Source organism: Schistocerca nitens, chromosome 7 (genome assembly GCF_023898315.1).
Source record: "Schistocerca nitens isolate TAMUIC-IGC-003100 chromosome 7, iqSchNite1.1, whole genome shotgun sequence".
Lineage (NCBI taxonomy): Eukaryota > Metazoa > Arthropoda > Insecta > Orthoptera > Acrididae > Schistocerca > Schistocerca nitens.
The window spans coordinates 344,928,975-344,949,239 of NC_064620.1; the positions used below are offsets into that span (position 1 = coordinate 344,928,975).

The 20,265-nt window shown below is 41.6% G+C and overlaps 1 protein-coding gene across 4 annotated transcripts in view; it reads left to right on the forward strand.

Annotated features, from left to right (window-relative positions):
* LOC126194957 (uncharacterized) overlaps positions 1 to 20,265 on the forward strand; it is a 233,260-nt gene that overhangs the window by 69,769 nt on the left and 143,226 nt on the right. For all 4 annotated transcript variants that reach the window (XM_049933347.1, XM_049933349.1, XM_049933346.1 and 1 more), the window contains exon 3: positions 8,475 to 8,656. In XM_049933347.1, the coding sequence (XP_049789304.1) occupies positions 8,475 to 8,656 (182 nt within the window). The remainder of the gene's footprint in view (positions 1 to 8,474; positions 8,657 to 20,265) is intronic.

The window sequence follows — 20,265 nt, forward strand, 5'->3', positions numbered from 1 at the left end:
TGGGTGGTCCCAAGTCCCTATTGCTTACACTTCCAAAACACAGGTGCAATAGCACTACTCACAGATTGAAAAAGAAGCTCCTTCTATTGTGTTAGTACAAAAAAGTCATGCTTTCCTATACTGTTCTAAATTCCATTTGGTTGCAAATCATAAACCTCTGCTTTCTGTTTACCATCCTTGGGTATATCTACCAGACAAAGCAGCCCATCACTGGCAACGCTAAGCTCTGTTATTGTCACAGTATAACTACAAGATTCATTTCTGCACCACATGCTATTATGGATGCTCTGTCTCAGTTCCCAATTGGTACCAATCCTGCATTTGATTAGGATGAACTTGTGTTTCCATTTAGACGTTGAAGCCCAAAACATCGTGGATGGTTTTCTCATTACCAGTTCTCAGATTTCAGCAGCTGTCATGGTCGATCCTATCTTATGTCTAGTTCAATTTGTCCAACGTGGCTGGCTTCTGGACTGAGCTTTGGATCCTTTCCATAATTATTGTGTTCTCTGCCACTGCCTCTCAGTTCTTGATGGTGTATTACGTCTGGCTACTGAAGATTCAGTGCTGGGGTTTGTGATCCTGTCCACACTGCAGCAGGATGTTGTGCACCTTCTACACTTGGACCTTTGACGTGTTTCTTGTACATTCATTGCCCCCTCAATTTCATCTTCACTCCATTGGTGAGTCAGAGCAGCTGGTCTGTACATTCAAAACTCAAATGGAAAAATATACCATGCTGTCTTCTCCAGAGGAAGCCCTCGCAAGGTTCTTGAGCTCATATAGGTTCACTCCAGTCGGCAACTGTAGCCCAGTAGAGCTGCTTCATGGCTGCCAGCCCCGTACATTGCTTCATCTGCTCCTGCTGACACCTGGCTGGCTCTTCACTGCAACTCTGTCTGGGCTCAGCGGCCTGGGCCAGCAGTTTTGGCCAATGCCCTAAGTGGATACCAGCAGCCGTCCATCGGGGACAAGACCGTCTCTTGGTGTCACAACATTATGACCAGCTCTGCCCAACGTGCCAGAGACCCTGCCCTCCACGACTGCCTCCACCATCAGTGCCAGCCCCCATAGACTATGTTCTGGTTGCCACCTCCACCGGATGGCATAGGCAGCTCCAGGTTTCCTCCATATGTGCAACCCCTGCTGCTACTGCCACCGCCATCATCTTCTCTGCTGTCTCTGTCGCCAAGTGCGTGCCTGGATGTGGGTGCGAATACACTGTCTCCACCACCGGTGCTCTATTACTGTCTCTCACGCGGGTGTGTGCCGTGCCTGTCCATGCCCGCACCATTTCAGACCGTATTCTCCTGTGACAGCACGACCCACATACCCCAGCAGTTATCCCTTTTCAACAAAGGTGTGGACATCTTCACAGTTAATTTTTTACCAAGAGGGAAGGACTGTTGTAAGCCAATGAAGTTAGTACACCCAATCATAGCACTATAACTCTAGGGCCAGATCTGAAGAAGCTGCCTCACATCGGTGCAGATGGCGTAGTACGCACGCCAGGGTCCTCGGCCAGACTAATGTTTAGGTGGCAGATGTATGATCCGTGTTAGACTGTGTGTTAACGTAGAACTCATAAAGAGTACTTCATACGTTTTATTGTTGTTGCTTTTGTGCCATTTTGATATCTTGTGTAAATCATTATACAATTCATTTTGAACTCCTGATGTTTGTAATGCGTGGTAAATCATGCCATCAGATGCAGGCGGTCTAAGAGGGCTACTCAGATTGTCTCCTAAAAGCAGTGGTCCTACTCGTATAACACTTCCATTGGGAAGTTTTACTAGTTGACTTCCTGTCAGTGACTATGGAGTGTGATCCTTGGAAAAGGGCATCACTAATCCAATAGAACAACTGAGAAGCACTCCATAGCCATGAAATTTGATTAATAGCTGATTGTAGGAATGATGTCAAAAACCTTTGCAGAAATCTATAAATATAGAACAAATTTGAGATCCCATGTGAGTAATACTCATTATTTCATGTGAATAAAGAGTCAGTTGTGTTTCACATGAATGATATATTTTGAATGTGTTCTGGTTATGTATCAATAGATCATTTCCTTCCATGTATTTCATGATGTTGTAAAACAGTATATTTTCCAAAATCCTACTACAAATCAGTGTTGATGAGATGGATCAATAATTCAGTGAAATACTTCTGTTTTCAGTTTCAACATTTTGTTGACGGGGAACCAGTGACTTCTTCAAAATTCCTTAAATTGTTTATTAATTATTCTGTCAGCAGTTGCAGTATTTATATTCAGGGAGTAGTTCAGAGTCTTACAGGTTCATTTTCAAGCCTGGCCTGCTGAGGCAGCACTGACAGTGCCTGATCTTAATAATAAACATCAGAGTGGCAACACATGCTTTATAAACGTTTAGGGAATAAATGCTACAATCCACACATGCCTCTTACCAAGTCGAAATCAAACTTCCATTCCTTTTCCCCTCAATTTTTCCACACAGTTTTTGTGTATGTGCATGAATGTATTAATCTGTCAAAATAGTAGTGAATTAACACCAATCAATAAGGTAAAAATAATTAGGATAGATACCAACCTGGCTGACACCGGTCTGAATTCAGATCATGTAAGTATTTAAATGTCAAACTTATTCTCCTGTATGTCCACTAATGTTGCTTGAAACCACCATCCATTTTGTCTCGGGCTTCCCTTATCTCTTGAAATTCAGCCATGAACTTCCGTGGTGTATCCACCATCCATTCTCCTACTTTTATCTCCAAATCTAAACCACCACCCAACCCCCAATCCTCCTGCCCCTTCCTTCTTCCTCAACATTTCAGTTTCACTTCAGTCTTAGTTATAGCTAGCACCTTAATGTATTGCCTGATCTGTTTGTTCGTTTCTTGTAGGTTGTTTAGTTATTCTGAACACACGTTCCTCAATCTTTCTATTACTTACTTAGAAACTCCATTTTTCAGTGATATTTGCATTAAAAATCTAGCTTGCTGCCATAAGTTAGAACAGGTAGTACATGTTTGGTTATTTTTGGGTACCAAACACATTGAAACTTGTGTTTTTAGTTCACCAAATGTATCCCAGAACGTTTTTACTCCTCTGATCATCATTAGTGTTCATTCCTTATCTTAATCTGCTTGAAATACAAAAACTCCTACACTTTTACAGTGACCTTGTTTCTAATTTGTACTTCTTCCCCAGAATTTGTTAGATTTTCAAAATCACTATTAACTTCTTCCATTCACTGTTAAGTTTATCTGAGCTGTATGCAAACAATGCATCCACAAAAAGAAAGGTCATTCAAAACTGTGCCATCAACACACATTCTTTCCTCATTTTTGCTGTTTAAAGATCTGAAATAATGTACAGAAAGTTCTGATTGAAAATGACAAATTATTTAGGAATAAAGGAGGCACAAGTGCTGCATCATTGGTTTGTACAGAAGCTAACCAAAGGACAGAGCTTGGCTAGGTTTCAGAATGCACTTCTTTTTTGTAGCTGTAGGAAAATTGTGTGCGAAAGCGGATGGGGAGGGTGCAGTGAGTTACCTTAGGTTTAGGCGAGGAAAGTTCTGGAAGTGAAGGATGTGTTGTTAAGGTTAGCCCCCATCTGCACAGTTCAGAAAAGCTGGTGGTGGTGGGGAGGCTCAAGATGCATGGGTTGTGGAGCAGTTGTTGCAATCTCGCATGTTGTGCCTCTGCATATTACTGTTTTTTTTGGCAAGAGTTTGGCAGTGGCCATTCATTCTAGTTGACAGTTGGCCTTTTGTGGGGTAGGATAATCCTGTGACAGGACTGGAGTAGGTATGCTAGATGGGTGAATTGGGCAGGCCTTGCATCTAGGTCTTCCACAGAGATATGATTCCTGTTGCAGGCGATTGAAAGTGGGAGTGATATATGAATGGACTTGGATGTTGTGGAGGTTGGATGGGTGGCAGAACATCATTTTGGGATGTGATGGAAGTATCTTGGGTAGGATGTCCCTCATTTCAGGGCATAATGAAAGAATCATAAAAGAAGGTTGTATACCTGGAAGAATCCTGGAGATACTAATAGGTATCAGATAGATTATATAATGGTAAGACAGAGATTTAGGAACCAGGTTTTAAATTGTAAGACATTTCCAGGGGCAGATGTGGATTCTGACCACAATCTATTGGTTATGAACTGCAGATTGAAACTGAAGAAACTGGAAAAAGGTGGGAATTTAAGGAGATGGGACATGGATAAACTGAAAGAACCAGAGGTTGTAGAGAGTTTCAGGGAGAGCATAAGGACACAATTGACAGGAATGGGGGAAAGAAATACAGTAGAAGAAGAATGGGTAGCTCTGAGGGATGAAGTAGTGAAGGCAGCAGAGGATCAAGTAGGTAAAAAGACGAGGGCTAATAGAAATCCTTGGGTAACAGAAGAAATATTGAATTTAATTGATGAAAGGAGAAAATATAAACATGCAATAAATGAAGCAGGCAAAAGGGAATACAAACGTCTCAAAAATGAGATCGACAGAAAGTGCAAAATGGCTAAGCAGGGATGGCTAGAGGACAAATGTAAGGATGTAGAGGCTTGTCTCACTAGGGGTAAGATAGATACTGCCTACAGGAAAATTAAAGAGACCTTTGGAGAGAAGAAAACCACTTGTATGAATATCAAGAGCTCAGATGGCAACCCAGTTCTAAGCAAAGAAGGGAAGGCAGAAAGGTGGAAGGAGTATATAGAGGGTTTATACAAGGGCGATGTACTTGAGGACAATATTATGGAAATGGAACAGGATGTAGATGAAGATGAAATGGGAGATAAGATACTGCGTGAAGAGTTTGACAGAGCACTGAAAGACCTGAGTCGAAACAAGGCCCCGGGAGTAGACAACATTCCATTAGAACTACTGATGGCCTTGGGAGAGCCAGTCATGACAAAACTCTACCATCTGGTGAGCAAGATGTATGAGACAGGCGAAATACCCACAGACTTCAAGAAGAATATAATAATTCCAATACCAAAGAAATCAGGTGTTGACAGATGTGAAAATTACCGAACTATCAGTTTAATAAGTCACAGCTGCAAAATACTAACGCGAATTCTTTACAGACGAATAGAAAAACTGGTAGAAGCAGACCTCGGGGAAGATCAGTTTGGATTCCGTAGAAATGTTGGAACACGTGAGGCAATACTAACCTTACGACTTATCTTAGAAGAAAGATTAAGAAAAGGCAAACCTACGTTTCTAGCATTTGTAGACTTAGAGAAAGCTTTTGACAATGTTAACTGGAATACTCTCTTTCAAATTCTGAAGGTGGCAGGGGTAAAATACAGGGAGCGAAAGGCTATTTACAATTTGTACAGAAACCAGATGGCAGTTATAAGAGTCGAGGGGCATGAAAGGGAAGCAGTGGTTGGGAGAGGAGTGAGACAGGGTTGTAGCCTCTCCCCGATGTTATTCAATCTGTATATTGAGCAAGCAGTAAAGGAAACAAAAGAAAAATTCGGAGTAGGTATTAAAATTCATGGAGAAGAAGTAAAAACTTTGAGGTTCGCCGATGACATTGTAATTCTGTCAGAGACAGCAAAGGACTTGGAAGAGCAGTTGAACGGAATGGACAGTGTCTTGAAAGGAGGATATAAGATGAACATCAACAAAAGCAAAACGAGGATAATGGAATGTAGTCAAATTAAATCGGGTGATGCTGAGGGGATTAGATTAGGAAATGAGACACTTAAAGTAGTAAAGGAGTTTTGCTATTTAGGGAGTAAAATAACTGATGATGGTCGAAGTAGAGAGGATATAAAATGTCGACTGGCAATGGCAAGGAAATCGTTTCTGAAGAAGAGAAATTTGTTAACATCGAGTATAGATTTAAGTGTCAGGAAGTCGTTTCTGAAAGTATTTGTATGGAGTGTAGCCATGTATGGAAGTGAAACGTGGACGATAAATAGTTTAGACAAGAAGAGAATAGAAGCTTTCGAAATGTGGTGCTACAGAAGAATGCTGAAGATTAGATGGGTAGATCACATAACTAATGAGGAGGTATTGAATAGAATTGGGGAGAAAAGGAGCTTGTGGCACAACTTGACTAGAAGAAGGGATCGGTTGGTAGGACATGTTTTGAGGCATCAAGGGATCACAAATTTAGCATTGGAGGGCAGCGTGGAGGGTAAAAATCGTAGAGGGAGACCAAGAGATCAATACACTAAGCAGATTCAGAAGGATGTAGGTTGCAGTAGGTACTGGGAGATGAAGAAGCTTGCACAGGATAGAGTAGCATGGAGAGCTGCATCAAACCAGTCTCAGGACTGAAGACCACAACAACAACAATGATAGATAATCAAAACACTGATAATGAAGGACATGGTTCAGTCTTTCCAGTCTGTGGTGACACTGGGTGACAAGGGAGGTGCTTCTTTGTGGTTGGTTCTTGTGTTGGATGTTAGGATCAAGTGTGTGAGGATATGGCATGGAAAATCTGGTTGTGAATTAGGTCTGGAAGGCATGGCCTGTCTGTGAAGGCCTTTGTGAGGCCTTCAGAATACTGGGCGAGGGAATTCTTGTCACTGCAGATACGTCTACCATAGGTGGCAAGGCTGTATAGGAGGGATTTTTTGGTGTGGAACTTGTGGCAACTGCCCAAGTGCAGGTACTGTTGGTGATTGGTGGGTTTGGTGTGGATCAAAGTGTGGATGGAGCCATCTGAGATGAAATTCGCGTCTAGGAAGGTAGCACAATGGGTGGAGGAGGACCACTTGAACCGGATGGGAGGGAATGTGTTGTTGTAGTGAAGGAATGAGAATAATGTGTCCTGGCCTTGGGTCCGGATTATAAAGATGTTGTCAATAAACCTGAACCAGATCAAGGTTTGGGGTTTTGGGGAGGTAGGAATGTTTCCTCTAGGTGGCTTGTGAAGGGATTGGCATAGGGGGGTTGCCGTACAGGTGCCCATGGCTGTGCCATGAGTTTTTGTATATCTTCCCTTCAAAGGTGCAGTAGTTTTGGGTTAGGATGTAGTTGGTTGGATGTACAAGGAATGAAGTGATGGGATTGGAATCTGCTGGGCGTTGAGAGAAGTAGCGTTCAATCACGGCAAGGCCATGGGCCGGAGGGAAATTGGTGTATAGGGAGGTTGCATCAGCAGTAAGGAGTAGGGATCCGGGATGTAAGGGTGTGGGGATGATAGAGAGCCAGTGCAGGAAGTGGTTTGTGTCTTCAGTGTGGGTGACTAAGTTTTGGATAGTTGGTTGGAAGTGTCGATCAATAAGGGCTGTGGTAGACTCTTGTGCAGTGGTGAGAACTTCCTTGCCCAGTATTCTGAAGGCCTTCACAGACAGGCAGTACCCTCCAGACCTAATTCACAACCAGATTTCCCATGCCATATCCTCACACACACCTGATCCTCACTTCCATCCCAAGAACTAACCACAAAGAATGACCTCTCTTGTCACCCAATATCACCATGGACTGGAACGACAGAACCACATCCTTCGTCAGGGCTTTCTCTATCTATTTATCTATCTATCATGCCCTGAAGTGAGGGACATCCTACCCAAGACACTTCTGACCTCTCCCAAAGTGGTGTTCCACCACCCACCCAATTTCCACAATATCCTAGTCCATCCTTATGCAGCTCCTACCCTCAATCCCCTGTGACAGGAATCGTACCCCTGTGTAAGACCTAGATGGAACACCTGCCCAATCCACCCGCCTCGCATCACGTACTCCAGTCCTGTTATAGGCTTAGCTTACCCATCAAAGGCCTGGCCACCTGTGAAAGCAGCGATTTTCTATACCAGTTCTGCTGCAACAACTGCACGGTGTTGTACAGTGGTGTGACAACCAACCATCTGTCAGCTAGAATGAATGGCCACTGCCAAAGTCTTGCCGTAAAGGTGAACCACCCAGTAGTACAACACGCGAGATTTCAATGGCTACTTCAAATCCTGTGCCATCTGGATCCTCACCACCACCACCACCACCACCACCACCACCACCACCACCAGCTTTTCTGAGCTGTGTAGATGGGTGCTATCCTTACAGCACATCCTTCACTCCTGTAACCTTCATTGCCTAAACCTAAAGTAACACACTGCTCCCCCACCATCACAACCCAATTTTGTGTGTGTGTGTGTGTGTGTGTGTGTGTGTGTAAAATTATTAGGTTTGAATGAAGAAGACATTTTAATGCCTAAATGTGACTGTGTTCCACTACTATGAAACAGAATAGTCACAAAATTAGATATACCATTTATACCCTTCACATAGTGTTGGAAAATGTTTAAACCATTGTTACTATGAATGTTATAAATTCATATAATGGAAAGATAGTTGAGTGATGCACAGGTACATAAATAGGACTGAAAACATTTTCAAGCTTTCCGTTGACCAATGAATGCTTCAAATGTGTATTTAATGAATACCTTTACTCTTTTCATTATTTGTGTTGCACCCAGGGCCTTACAGTATAATAATTAAATTATAAGCTTTTGTTATTTTGCAGGGTTGATGATGGCTTCACCAGTCCTCCAAATTCAGACTATGCTATACCACTACCAGCACCAACTGGGTTTGATGATGTGTCATGCTTGGATGCAGCACAAAACACTGAAAGTGGGCCCTTCCCTGAGACCGACTTAGGGATGCTTTTTTCAAACGAAAATGAAACATCAGATGATGTGAAAGGTACCGTGATATTTCTGTAACAGTTGTAATAGCTAAAAGTCCACTCATATTGCAACCATGCTGACTTAGTGCAGGGAATGCTGGATAAGCTGCAAACTCAGCTACGAAAATATCATGTACTATTCTATTATATACAGCAATTTATTCATCATCATGTGCATTATTAAACCCTGTGACCAATATAACATAAAACACACAGAATTACATACATGGGCCAGTGCTATGAAAGTGTCTTAAAAATTAGTAATTGGTAATGTCTGTTTTACTTTTTCAAATGTTAATAAGGTAGCATACCTGAAAGTAATTAATAACTGATTTATATCATTTGTAGTTATACCCCCTTCTTAATTGTTGAAGTCACATGTGAAAAAGTAATTAGATTGATCAGAGCCAGGGATTTGTAGGTCAGGATGAATTATAAGTCAGGATGAATTATAATCTGAAAACTGGACTTCATAATCTCATAGTAGTACAGTGTGGTGTAGCCACACAGAGTTTGTAGGAAACTTTGCAGTGCCAAAAGACATGCTAGCATGTAAATCCTGTATAGTCACATATTATTAGGTAGATTAGAAGATAATCACCTCCCACTAATATAATGTTATGTAACATCACATATACGTATTCTGCATGCTGTAACAATAGAAACTCCATGTAGAAATATCAGCAATGTAGGAAAAGACAGCTTGCTACTTACTGTTTGTTGTTGTTGTTGTTGTGGTCTTCAGTCCTGAGACTGGTTTGATGCAGCTCTCCATGCTACTCTATCCTGTGCAAGCTTCTTCATCTCCCAGTACCTACTGCAACCTACATCCTTCTGAATCTGCTTAGTGTATTCATCTCTTGGTCTCCCTCTACGATTTTTACCCTCCACGCTGCCCTCCAATACTAAATTGGTGATCCCTTGATGCCTCAGAACATGTCCTACCAACCGATCCCTTCTTCTGGTCAAGTTGTGCCACAAACTCCTCTTCTACCCAATCCTATTCAGTACCTCCTCATTAGTTATGTGATCTACCCATCTAATCTTCAGCATTCTTCTGTAGCACCACATTTCGAAAGCTTCTATTCTCTTCTTGTCCAAACTATTTACCATCCATGTTTCACTTCCATACATGGCTACACTCCATACAAATACTTTCAGAAATGACTTCCTGACACTTAAATCTATACTCGATGTTAACAAATTTCTCTTCTTCAGAAACTCCTTCCTTGCCATTGCCAGTCTACATTTTATATCCTCTCTACTTCGACCATCATCAGTTATTTTGCTCCCTAAATAGCAAAACTCCTTTACTACTTTAAGTGTCTCATTTCCTAATCTAATTCCCTCAGCATCACCCGATTTAATTCGACTACATTCCATTATCCTCGTTTTGCTTTTGTTGATGTTCATCTTATATCCTCCCTTCAAGACACCATCCATTCCGTTCAACTGCTCTTCCAAGTCCTTTGCTGTCTCTGACAGAATTACAATGTCATCGGCGAACCTCAAAGTTTTTATTTCTTCTCCATGGATTTTAATACCTACTCCGAATTTTTCTTTTGTTTCCTTTACTGCTTGCTCAATATACAGATTGAATAACATCGGGGAGAGGCTACAACCCTGTCTTACTCCCTTCCCAACCACTGCTTCCCTTTCATGTCCCTCGACTCTTATAACTGCCATCTGGTTTCTGTACAAATTGTAAATAGCCTTTCGCTCCCTGTATTGTACCCCTGCCACCTTTACAATTTGAAAGAGAGTATTCCAGTCAACATTGTCAAAAGCTTTCTCTAAGTCCACAAATGCTAGAAATGTAGGTTTGCCTTTTCTTAATCTTTCTTCTAAGATAAGTCGTAAGCTCAGTATTGCCTCACGTGTTCCAGTATTTCTACAGAATCCAAACTGATCTTCCCCGAGGTCGGCTTCTACTAGTTTTTCCATTCGTCTGTAAAGAATTCGTGTTAGTATTTTGCAGCTGTGGCTTATTAAACTGATTGTTCGGTAATTCTCACATCTGTCAACACCTACTTTCTTTGGGATTGGAATTATTATATTCTTCTTGAAGTCTGAGGGTATTTCGCCTGTTTCATACATCTTGCTCACCAGATGGTAGAGTTTTGTCAGGACTGGCTCTCCCAAGGCCGTCAGTAGTTCTAATGGAATGTTGTCTACTCCGGGGGCCTTGTTTCGACTCAGGTCTTTCAGTGCTCTGTCAAACTCTTCACGCAGTATCGTATCTCCCATTTCATCTTCATCTACATCCTCTTCCATTTCCATTATATTGTCCTCAAGTACATCACCCTTGTATAGACCCTCTATATACTCCTTCCACCTTCTGGTTTCCCTTCTTTGCTTAGAACTGGGTTTCCATCTGAACTCTTGATGTTCATACAAGTGGTTCTCTATCTCCAAAGGTCTCTTTAATTTTCCTGTAGGCAGTATCTATCTTACCCCTAGTGAAATAAGCCTCTACATCCTTACATTTGTCCTCTAGCCATCCGTGCTTAGCCATTTTGCACTTCCTGTCGATCTCATTTTTGAGACATTTGTATTCCTTTCTGCCTGCTTCATTTACTGCATTTTTATATTTTCTCCTTTCATCAATTAAATTCAATATTTCTTCTGTTACCCAAGGATTTCTACTAGCCCTCGTCTTTTTACCTACTTGATCCTCTGCTGCCTTCACTACTTCATCCCTCAAAGCTACCCGTTCTTCTTCTACTGTATTTCTTTCCCCCATTCCTGTCAATTGTTCCCTTATGCTCTCCCTGAAACTCTGTACAACCTCTGGTTCTTTCAGTTTATCCAGGTCCCATCTCCTTAGATTCCCACCTTTTTGCAGTTTCTTCAGTTTTAATCTACAGGTCATAACCAATAGATTGTGGTCAGAGTCCACATCTGCCCCTGGAAATGTCTTACAATTTAAAACCTGGTTCCTAAATCTCTGTCTTACCACTATAAAATCTATCTGATACCTTTTAGTATATCTCCAGGGTTCTTCCATGTATGCAACCTTCTATCAAGATTCTTAAACCAAGTGTTAGCTATGATTAAGTTGTGCTCCCTGCAAAATTCTACCAGGCGGCTTCCTCTTTCATTTCTTAGCCCCAATCCATATTCACCTACTATGTTTCCTTCTCTCCCTTTTCCTACACTCGAATTCCAGTCACCCATGACTATTAAATTTTCGTCTCCCTTCACTATCTGAATAAATTCTTTTATTTCCTCATACATTTCTTCAATTTCTTCGTCATCTGCAGAGCTAGTTGGCATATAAACTTGTACTACTGTAGTAGGTGTGGGCTTCGTATCTATCTTGGCCACAATAATGTGTTCACTATGCTGTTTGTAGTAGCTTACTCGCATTCCTATTTTCCTATTCATTATTAAACCTACTCCTGCATTACCCCTATTTGACTTTGTTTTTATAACCCTGTAGTCACCTGACCAGAAGTCTTGTTCCTCCTGCCACCGAACTTCACTAATTCCCACTATATCTAACTTTAACCTATCCATTTCCATTTTCAAATTTTCTAACCTACCTGCCCGATTAAGGGACCTGACATTCCACGCTCCGATCCGTAGAACGCCAGTTTTCTTTCTCCTGATAACGACGTCCTCTTGGGTAGTCCCCGCCCGGAGATCCGAATGGGGGGACTATTTTACCTCCAGAATATTTTACCCAAGAGGACGCCATCCTCATTTAATCATACAGGGAAAAATTACGGCTGTAGTTTCCCCTTGCTTTCAGCCGTTCACAGTACCAGCACAGCAAGGCCGTTTTGGTTATTGTTACAAGGCCAGATCAGTCAATCATCCAGACTGTTGCCCTTGCAACTACTGAAAAGGTTGCTGTCCCTCTTCAGGAACCACACGTTTGTCTGGCCTCTCAACAGATACCCCTCCGTTGTGGTTGTACCTACGGTACAGCTATCTGTATCGCTGAGGCCCGCAAGCCTCCCCACCAACGGCAAGGTCCATGGTTCATGGGGGGGGTGCTACTTACTACCATAAAGAAAATGCATCAAATTGCAGACAGGCTCATTCCTGGGGTTTCTGGGACGATTGGGAGTGCAAGAGGAAATGGCATGGGAGATTTGTTTGTGGGCTAGGTCTGGGGGATAATGCCTGTCTCCCATGCCATTTCCCCCCTTACACCCCTAATCCCCCCACCAACCCCAAGAATGCACTGCAATGGAGTGTCCCCTTCATCAGCCAGTACCACCCTGGACTGGAACAACTGAACCACATCCTTCGCCAGGGCTTTGGTTACATATCATCGTGCCCTGAAATGAAAGACTTCCTCCCCAAGATATTTCTCACCCCTTCTAAAGTGGTTTTCCGTCACCCATCCAACCTCTACAACATCCTACTCCATCCCTATGCCACTCCCAATCCGAACCCCTTGCCACAATAATCATATCTATGTGGAAGACCCAGGTGCAAAACCTGCCCAACCCACCCACTCAGCACTTCCTGTTCCAGTCCAGTCACAGGTTTATCTTACCCCATTAGGAGCTGTGCCACTTGTGAAAGCAGCCTGTCATTTACCATCTTTGCTGCAATCGTGTCACAAACATTTTATATTGGTATGACTACCAATCAACTGCCCACCAGGATGAACAGCCCTGCCAAACTGTGACCACTAGCAAAATAGACCACCCTGTGGCACAACATGCAGCTGAACATAACACACTTGATTTCAATAGCTGCTTCATTACCAGAGTCATCTGGATCTCTCCCTCCACCAACCTCTTTTCTGAACCGTGCAGATGAGAATTATCCTTAAAACATATTCTCCGCTCCCGTAATTATCCTAGCTTCAACTTACAGCAACAAACTGTCCCCACACCCTACACCCAACAGTTTCCACCCTCTGTCCTATCATCTCCTCCACTTTCTCATCTCCCATCTTGTTTATCTGCAGCCCTCTTCCAACACATCCGTCTGTCTTCCCCCCCCCCCCCCTCCCCCACTACCTCCTGAAGCTGCACAAGTTGGCAGTCCAGTCCCTGAACACTCCACCAGACAGCATTCGTCTCTCTCCCCACCCACACACTACTATCCCTTCCCCTTCCTTGTCCCCCTCCAAATTGCTGCTTACATCCCACATTATGCCGAATTCAAGCCCAGGATGCTGAAGTTGGCAGTTTTGTGTGTGTTTACTGACAAAGGCTGTGGCTAAAAGCTATCTGTGACTACCTTTTAGTTGTGCCTGTCTGCAACTTGACATGTCATCTTTACGGTAAGTAGCAATCTGTCTTTTCCTGCATTGTTAACTACGTACATGAAATGATTTTTAAAAACCGGAATAGTTACGTGGCTAGACACAACATTATAAATAATAACATTATGTGAAAGACAGAAAACACACACACACTGCTTGATATATATTGATTGTTTTTTAATGTTTCATGGGCCTAATAATTAACCTGTATATTCATTTCCAAAATGTTACAGAAAATAATGTAATCCATATAGATAACGACTTATTACAGTGTATGAATGTGTTGAAGTGCCTCAAACTACTTGCTTAGGGAGTGTTGTCCTAATCATTTCATCTCGTCTTCATTGAAGCGGAAGTTACCAAAGAGGCATCAAATAGAAAAACTGCATCAAGTGGCTGAGTAACCCCACAGGGGTCACCTGTCTTATACTAGCATACTATCATTTCATTATTTTAAGGAGACATACCCAAATATACACTGAATGTGTACAAAATAAAACCACTTTATATGTGTAAGCAATGTGAGGAACTGCCTCTCAAGCTCAGGCCCATATTATGCATTCAAATTTAACTTTAATCAAAGTGCTAAATGAAGAATGTGATAATCGAAACCAATTACCTATAAATGGTTAAAAGAGATTTTGATAGCCAGAGTATATATTACATCCTGAAAATGTGAAATCTCTCATATTTATAGTGTGTGTCTTTTATTGAGTAGATACATTGGTAATGTGGTCATTGGAAAGGTAAAGGAAGAGTAAACCTGGAGGTCACACTTAAAAAATAACATAAAAAAGACATGACAGCCTACATAATATCTAAAGTTAAACTTTTGAACCTTATTACGAAACACATAAGCAGGCAATTTATTTATTTTTATAAAAAGATTTAAAAGTTTAAATTTAGACATTGTTTTTGCATTTTGTATGATGTTATGAATCAGCTCTAGGTTTACTTTCATTCACTTTTTCAATGATCACATTATCAAGGTACCTCCTGTAGTGAAATCAAGAATGGAAACTCCAGGCTGGAATATAAACAATGTAAGGAACTGATAGATAGCTACGTAACGTAAAGATGACACGTTAAGTTGCAGACAGGCATAGCTAAGACACTTAAACATTAACTTTCAGCCACAGTCTTTGTAAGAAAAAGAAACAAAAAACACACACAGTCATTCATGCAAGCAGGCACACCTTACGCACACATGACTGCCATCGCCAGCAGCTCAGACCAGAATGTAACTGTCAAGTAGAATGGAAGCAGCAATCTGCATGTGGCAGATAACGGGAAAGGAGGAAAGGATTGCAGTTGAAAGTTGGGGTAGAGAAGAGCTTTCACAGTGTTAAATTGTGGGGCAGAAAGAGGGGGGGGGGGGGGAGCAGAACGAAAAGGGAGAGGACCAGGGAAAGATGAGCAGATGTATTAGCAGAGGGCAGCACACAAAGAAGATGGGAGAAGAAAATAGGGAGGAGGTGTCGGGACAGGGGGGAGTGAAAACTATAAGTGGAGTGTGTGGAGACAGTATGTTACCATAGGTTTAAAACACTACAGGCTAGTTCTAAATTAGCAATACACTGATAATGTTACTCATGTGAAAGGATACTTATTTGACTGGGGTCAGGCATAATGAGAAGGTAATATACTATTTATGTTTCTCTAAAGATTTCTATAGAAAGGAAGCAGTAGCAGAACAAACGGGAATTGAACCAAGGTTCTATTAGTAATCAGGTTAACTGTAATTAATGTAACAGGAAATGGTCACCAGCCTAATTAGGCAAAGTTGTACCAAGTATTAATAATTTTCATAAAGAAAGTTAACTATTAGGATTGACTTCACTTGATACTGAAATTCTGTTTTGCTGATCGGTTAAAGACAGTACACGCTTCAGCAAGTAATGTACCAGTGATTTGACATGAACTACACAGGAGGAATACTATTGTGTGTTTAGGCAACAACTGGCTCTCGGTAACACTTCCTATCTGTACATTGCAGTAGGAAATTAATGATGATTATAGGTAAATTATTACTAATGGTGGAGCCTGCTAACTTGAGCAAGGGGTTCTTTTGTCAGTTTAATTATAGGAAATTACCACCATTGAAATAGTTATGAAGTTATTGTATTTTTTGTACTGATTATTATTTGTCTTCTCAAGGAACATTCCCTTCCTTGTACTATACAGCTCAGGTGGGACATGTGATACCTGAATCAAGTGTAGTTTGAATACTTGTAGCTATTTGCTTGCTACAGTACACACAGGTTATAAGAATAAAAGTTGTACTTCTTGAGTACTTCTACTGTAATATGAAATTTAAATCTTGGTCAACTATTAGCATGGGGATCCAGAAACTAGGCTGCACATTTTATTCACAACACAATATTAGAAACAGTGTTAACTATATAACACATGAAATAATGAACACTGTTATCTCAATAAGAAAAATCTTTGAACGGAATACTTTATATCATCTCGTAGTAATTGTACTTTGATGAAACTTTAACAAATCTTTAAAGAAAATTACATGAAGTATTTCAAAACTTATGTTCCCCAAATAATTATGTACTTTACAACTCCACAAAGTTTATTAACCTTTGTTTTAAGTTCAGTAAAACAGGAGACTTGGAATTATAGTACTTGGGACAGGACCCTATCTAGGTAAAGGGCTAAGGATAAAACATGATGGCTCAGTACAAAGTTTGCAGAATACATAATGATTATTGAAAAAGAAACCACATTAATGGCCAGGCAATTACACAATACTCAACTGATAATTTGAGATGAAGGTGGTGACAGTGTCGATCTCCTGTGTTGTTTAAAAAAGGTGGCAAAAGTATCCATGGCTCTTCCTGTGCAAGATGCTCTGAAAATTCTTTCTGGGTGTCAGATTTTCATAATAAAGAGCTAACCAAAGTATGGCATGGATAATAAGCCAAATTACTTCCTCATCTGAAGCCAGATAATATAATCTTGCTGTTCTTCTTGCCTCTTTCAATTCACTAGATGTGCCCAGTTTGCCTGCTAGCCACTGACTGACTCGTGCCACACAGGAGCCTTGCAGTTCAACCGCCAGTTCCATTTTATCTATTTCCACCTTGCCAATTGCATTGTGGAAGGACTTCCCTCCAAGTTTTACATGATTACAAACCTACTTCCCCTATGCTTGAACCAGTATTACAAGTAAAGTTTTAACATTTTCTATCTTTTTCAGTGTACTACTTTTGACATTACATCTATAAATCAATTACAGTTACATAAATAACGAATAAAACATTTACATGGATGTTAAATCGGAGAGCATGGTTGTACAGTAGACAAATTAATTAAACAGTCAATGAAGTTAGATAGGGCCATTATAGTTGATATCAGTAATAGTGTTACAGGTTGAGGCTGGTATAATTTCAGGAGCAGAGAATATGTTGTAAGGGTAACTTCCATCTGTGCAGTTCAAAAATCTTGTGGTGGAGGGAAGGATCAGAATGACTTGGGTAGTGAAGCAGCCATTGAAATCAAGCATGTTACGTCCAGCTGCATGTTGTGCCACAGGGTGGCCTACTTTGCTCTTGGCCACAGCTTGCCAGTGGCCGTTGATCTTAGTGGGCAGCTGGTTGGTAGTCATACCAATGTAAAAAGCTGTGCAATGATTGCAGCAAAGCTGGTATATGATTGGCTGCTTTCACAAGTGGCACGGCCTCTGATAGGATAGGATAAGCCTGTAACAGGACTAGAATAGGAAGTACTGCGTGGATGGATTGGGCATGTCTTGCACCTGAGTCGTCTACAGGGATATGATAGTTGTACCAAGGGATTGGGATTAGAAGTGGCATAGGGATGGACTAAGATAATATGGAGGTTGAGTGGGTGATGGAACAGCACTAGGATTGGTGGGAAGGATCTTAGGGTAGGATGTCCATCGCGTCAGGGTCTGATGATAGGTAATGATAGCCCTGGCAAAGGAGCTACATCTACATCTATACTCCGCAAGCCACCTGACGGTGTGTGGCGGAGGGTACCCTGAGTACCTCAATCGGTTCTTCCTTCTATTCCAGTCTCATATTGTTCGTGGAAAGAAGGATTGTCGGTATGTTTCTGTGTGGGCTCTAATCTCTCTGATTTTATCCTCATGGTCTCTTCGCGAGATATACGTAGGAGGGAGCAATATACTGCTTGACTCTTCGGTGAAGGTATGTTCTTGAAACTTTAACAAAAGCCCGTACCGAGCTACTGAGCGTCTCTCCTGCAGAGTCTTCCACTGAAGTTTATCTATCATCTCCGTAACGCTTTCACGATTACTAAATGATCCTGTAACGAAGCGCGCTGCTCTCCGTTGGATCTTCTCTATCTCTTCTATCAACCCTATCTGGTACGGATCCCACACTGCTGAGCAGTATTCAAGCAGTGGGCGAACAAGCGTACTGTAACCTACTTCCTTTGTTTTCGGATTGCATTTACTTAGGATTCTTCCAATGAATCTTAGTCTGGCATCTGATTTACCAACGATCAACTTTATATGATCATTCCATTTTAAATCACTCCTAATGCGTACTCCCAGATAATTTATGGAATTAACTGCTTCCAGTTGCTGACCTGCTATTTTGTAGCTAAATGATAAGGGATCTGTCTTTCTATGTATTCGCAGCACGTTACACTTGTCTACATTGAGATTCAATTGCCATTCCCTGCACCATGCGTCAATTCACTGCAGATCCTCCTGCATTTCAGTACAATTTTCCATTGTTACAACCTCTCGATACACCACAGCATCATCTGCAAAAAGCCTCAGTGAACTTCCGATGTCATCCACAAGGTCATTTATGTATATTGTGAATAGCAATGGTCCTATGACACTCCCCTGCGGCACACCTGAAATAACTCTTACTTCGGAAGACTTCTCTCCATTGAGAATGACATGCTGCGTTCTGTTATCTAGGAACTCTTCAATCCAATCACACAGTTGGTCTGATAGTCCATATGCTCTTACTTTGTTCATTAAATGACTGTGGGGAACTGTATCGAACGCCTTGTGGATATGGTTCTGTTGTTCCACTCCAGGGTGGTATTGACTTGCAAATGGCTGGTTCATGGGGGTGGTGGGAGGTAAGGGGGTATAGGGGGAAGTGGCATGAGAGATCTATTTGCAGACTAGGTTTGGAGTATAGTACCTGTCTGTGCCTCCCCCCCTGAACTATGGACCTTGCCATTGGTGGGGAGGCTTGCGTGCCTCAACGATACAGATAGCCATACGTAGGTGCAACCACAACGGAGGGGTGTCTGTTGAGAGGCCATACAAACGTGTGGTTCCTGAAGAGGGGCAGCAGCCTTTTCAGTAGTTGCAAGGGCAACAGTCTGGATGATTGACTGATCTGGCCTTGTAACAATAACGAAAACGGCCTTGCTGTGCTGGTACTGCGAACGGCTGAAAGCTAGGGGAAACTACGGCCGTAATTTTTCCCGAGGACATGCAGCTTTACTGTATGATTAAATGAGGATGGCGTCCTCTTGGGTAAAATATTCCGGAGGTAAAATAGTCCCCCATTCGGATCTCCGGGCGGGGCCTACTCAAGAGGACGTCGTTATCAGGAGAAAGAAAACTGGCGTTCTACGGATCGGAGCGTGGAATGTCAGATCCCTTAATCGCGCAGGGAGGTTAGAAAATTTAAAAAGGGAAATGGATATCTTAAAGCTAGATGTAGTGGGAATTAGTGAAGTTCGGTGGCAGGAGGAACAAGACTTTTGGTCAGGTGAATACAGGGTTATAAATACAAAATCAAATGGGGGTAATGCAGGAGTAGGTTTAATAATGAATAAAAAAATAGGAGTGCAGGTAAGCTACTACAAACAGCATAGTGAACGCATTATTGTGGCCAAGATAGACATGAAGCCCACGCCTATTACAGTAGTACAAGTTTATATGCCAACTAGCTCTGCAGATGACGAAGAAATTGATGAAATGTATGATGAGATAAAAGAAATTATTCAAGTAGTGAAGGGAGACGATTATTTAATAGTCATGGGTAACTGGAATTCGAGAGTAGGAAAAGGGAGAGAAGGAAACATAGTAGGTGAATATGGATTGGGGCTAAGAAATGAAAGAGGAAGCCGCCTGGTAGAATTTTGCACAGAGCATAACTTAATCATAGCTAATACTTGGTTCAAGAATCATGAAAGAAGGTTGTGTACATGGAAGAACCCTGGAGATATACTAAAAGGTATCAGATAGATTATATAATGGTAAGACAGAGATTTAGGAACCAGATTTTAAATTGTAAGACATTTCCAGGAGCAGATGTGGACTCTGACCACAATCTATTGGTTATGAACTGTAGATTAAAACTGAAGAAACTGCAAAAAGGTGGGAATTTAAGGAGATGGGACCTGGATAAACTGAAAGAACCA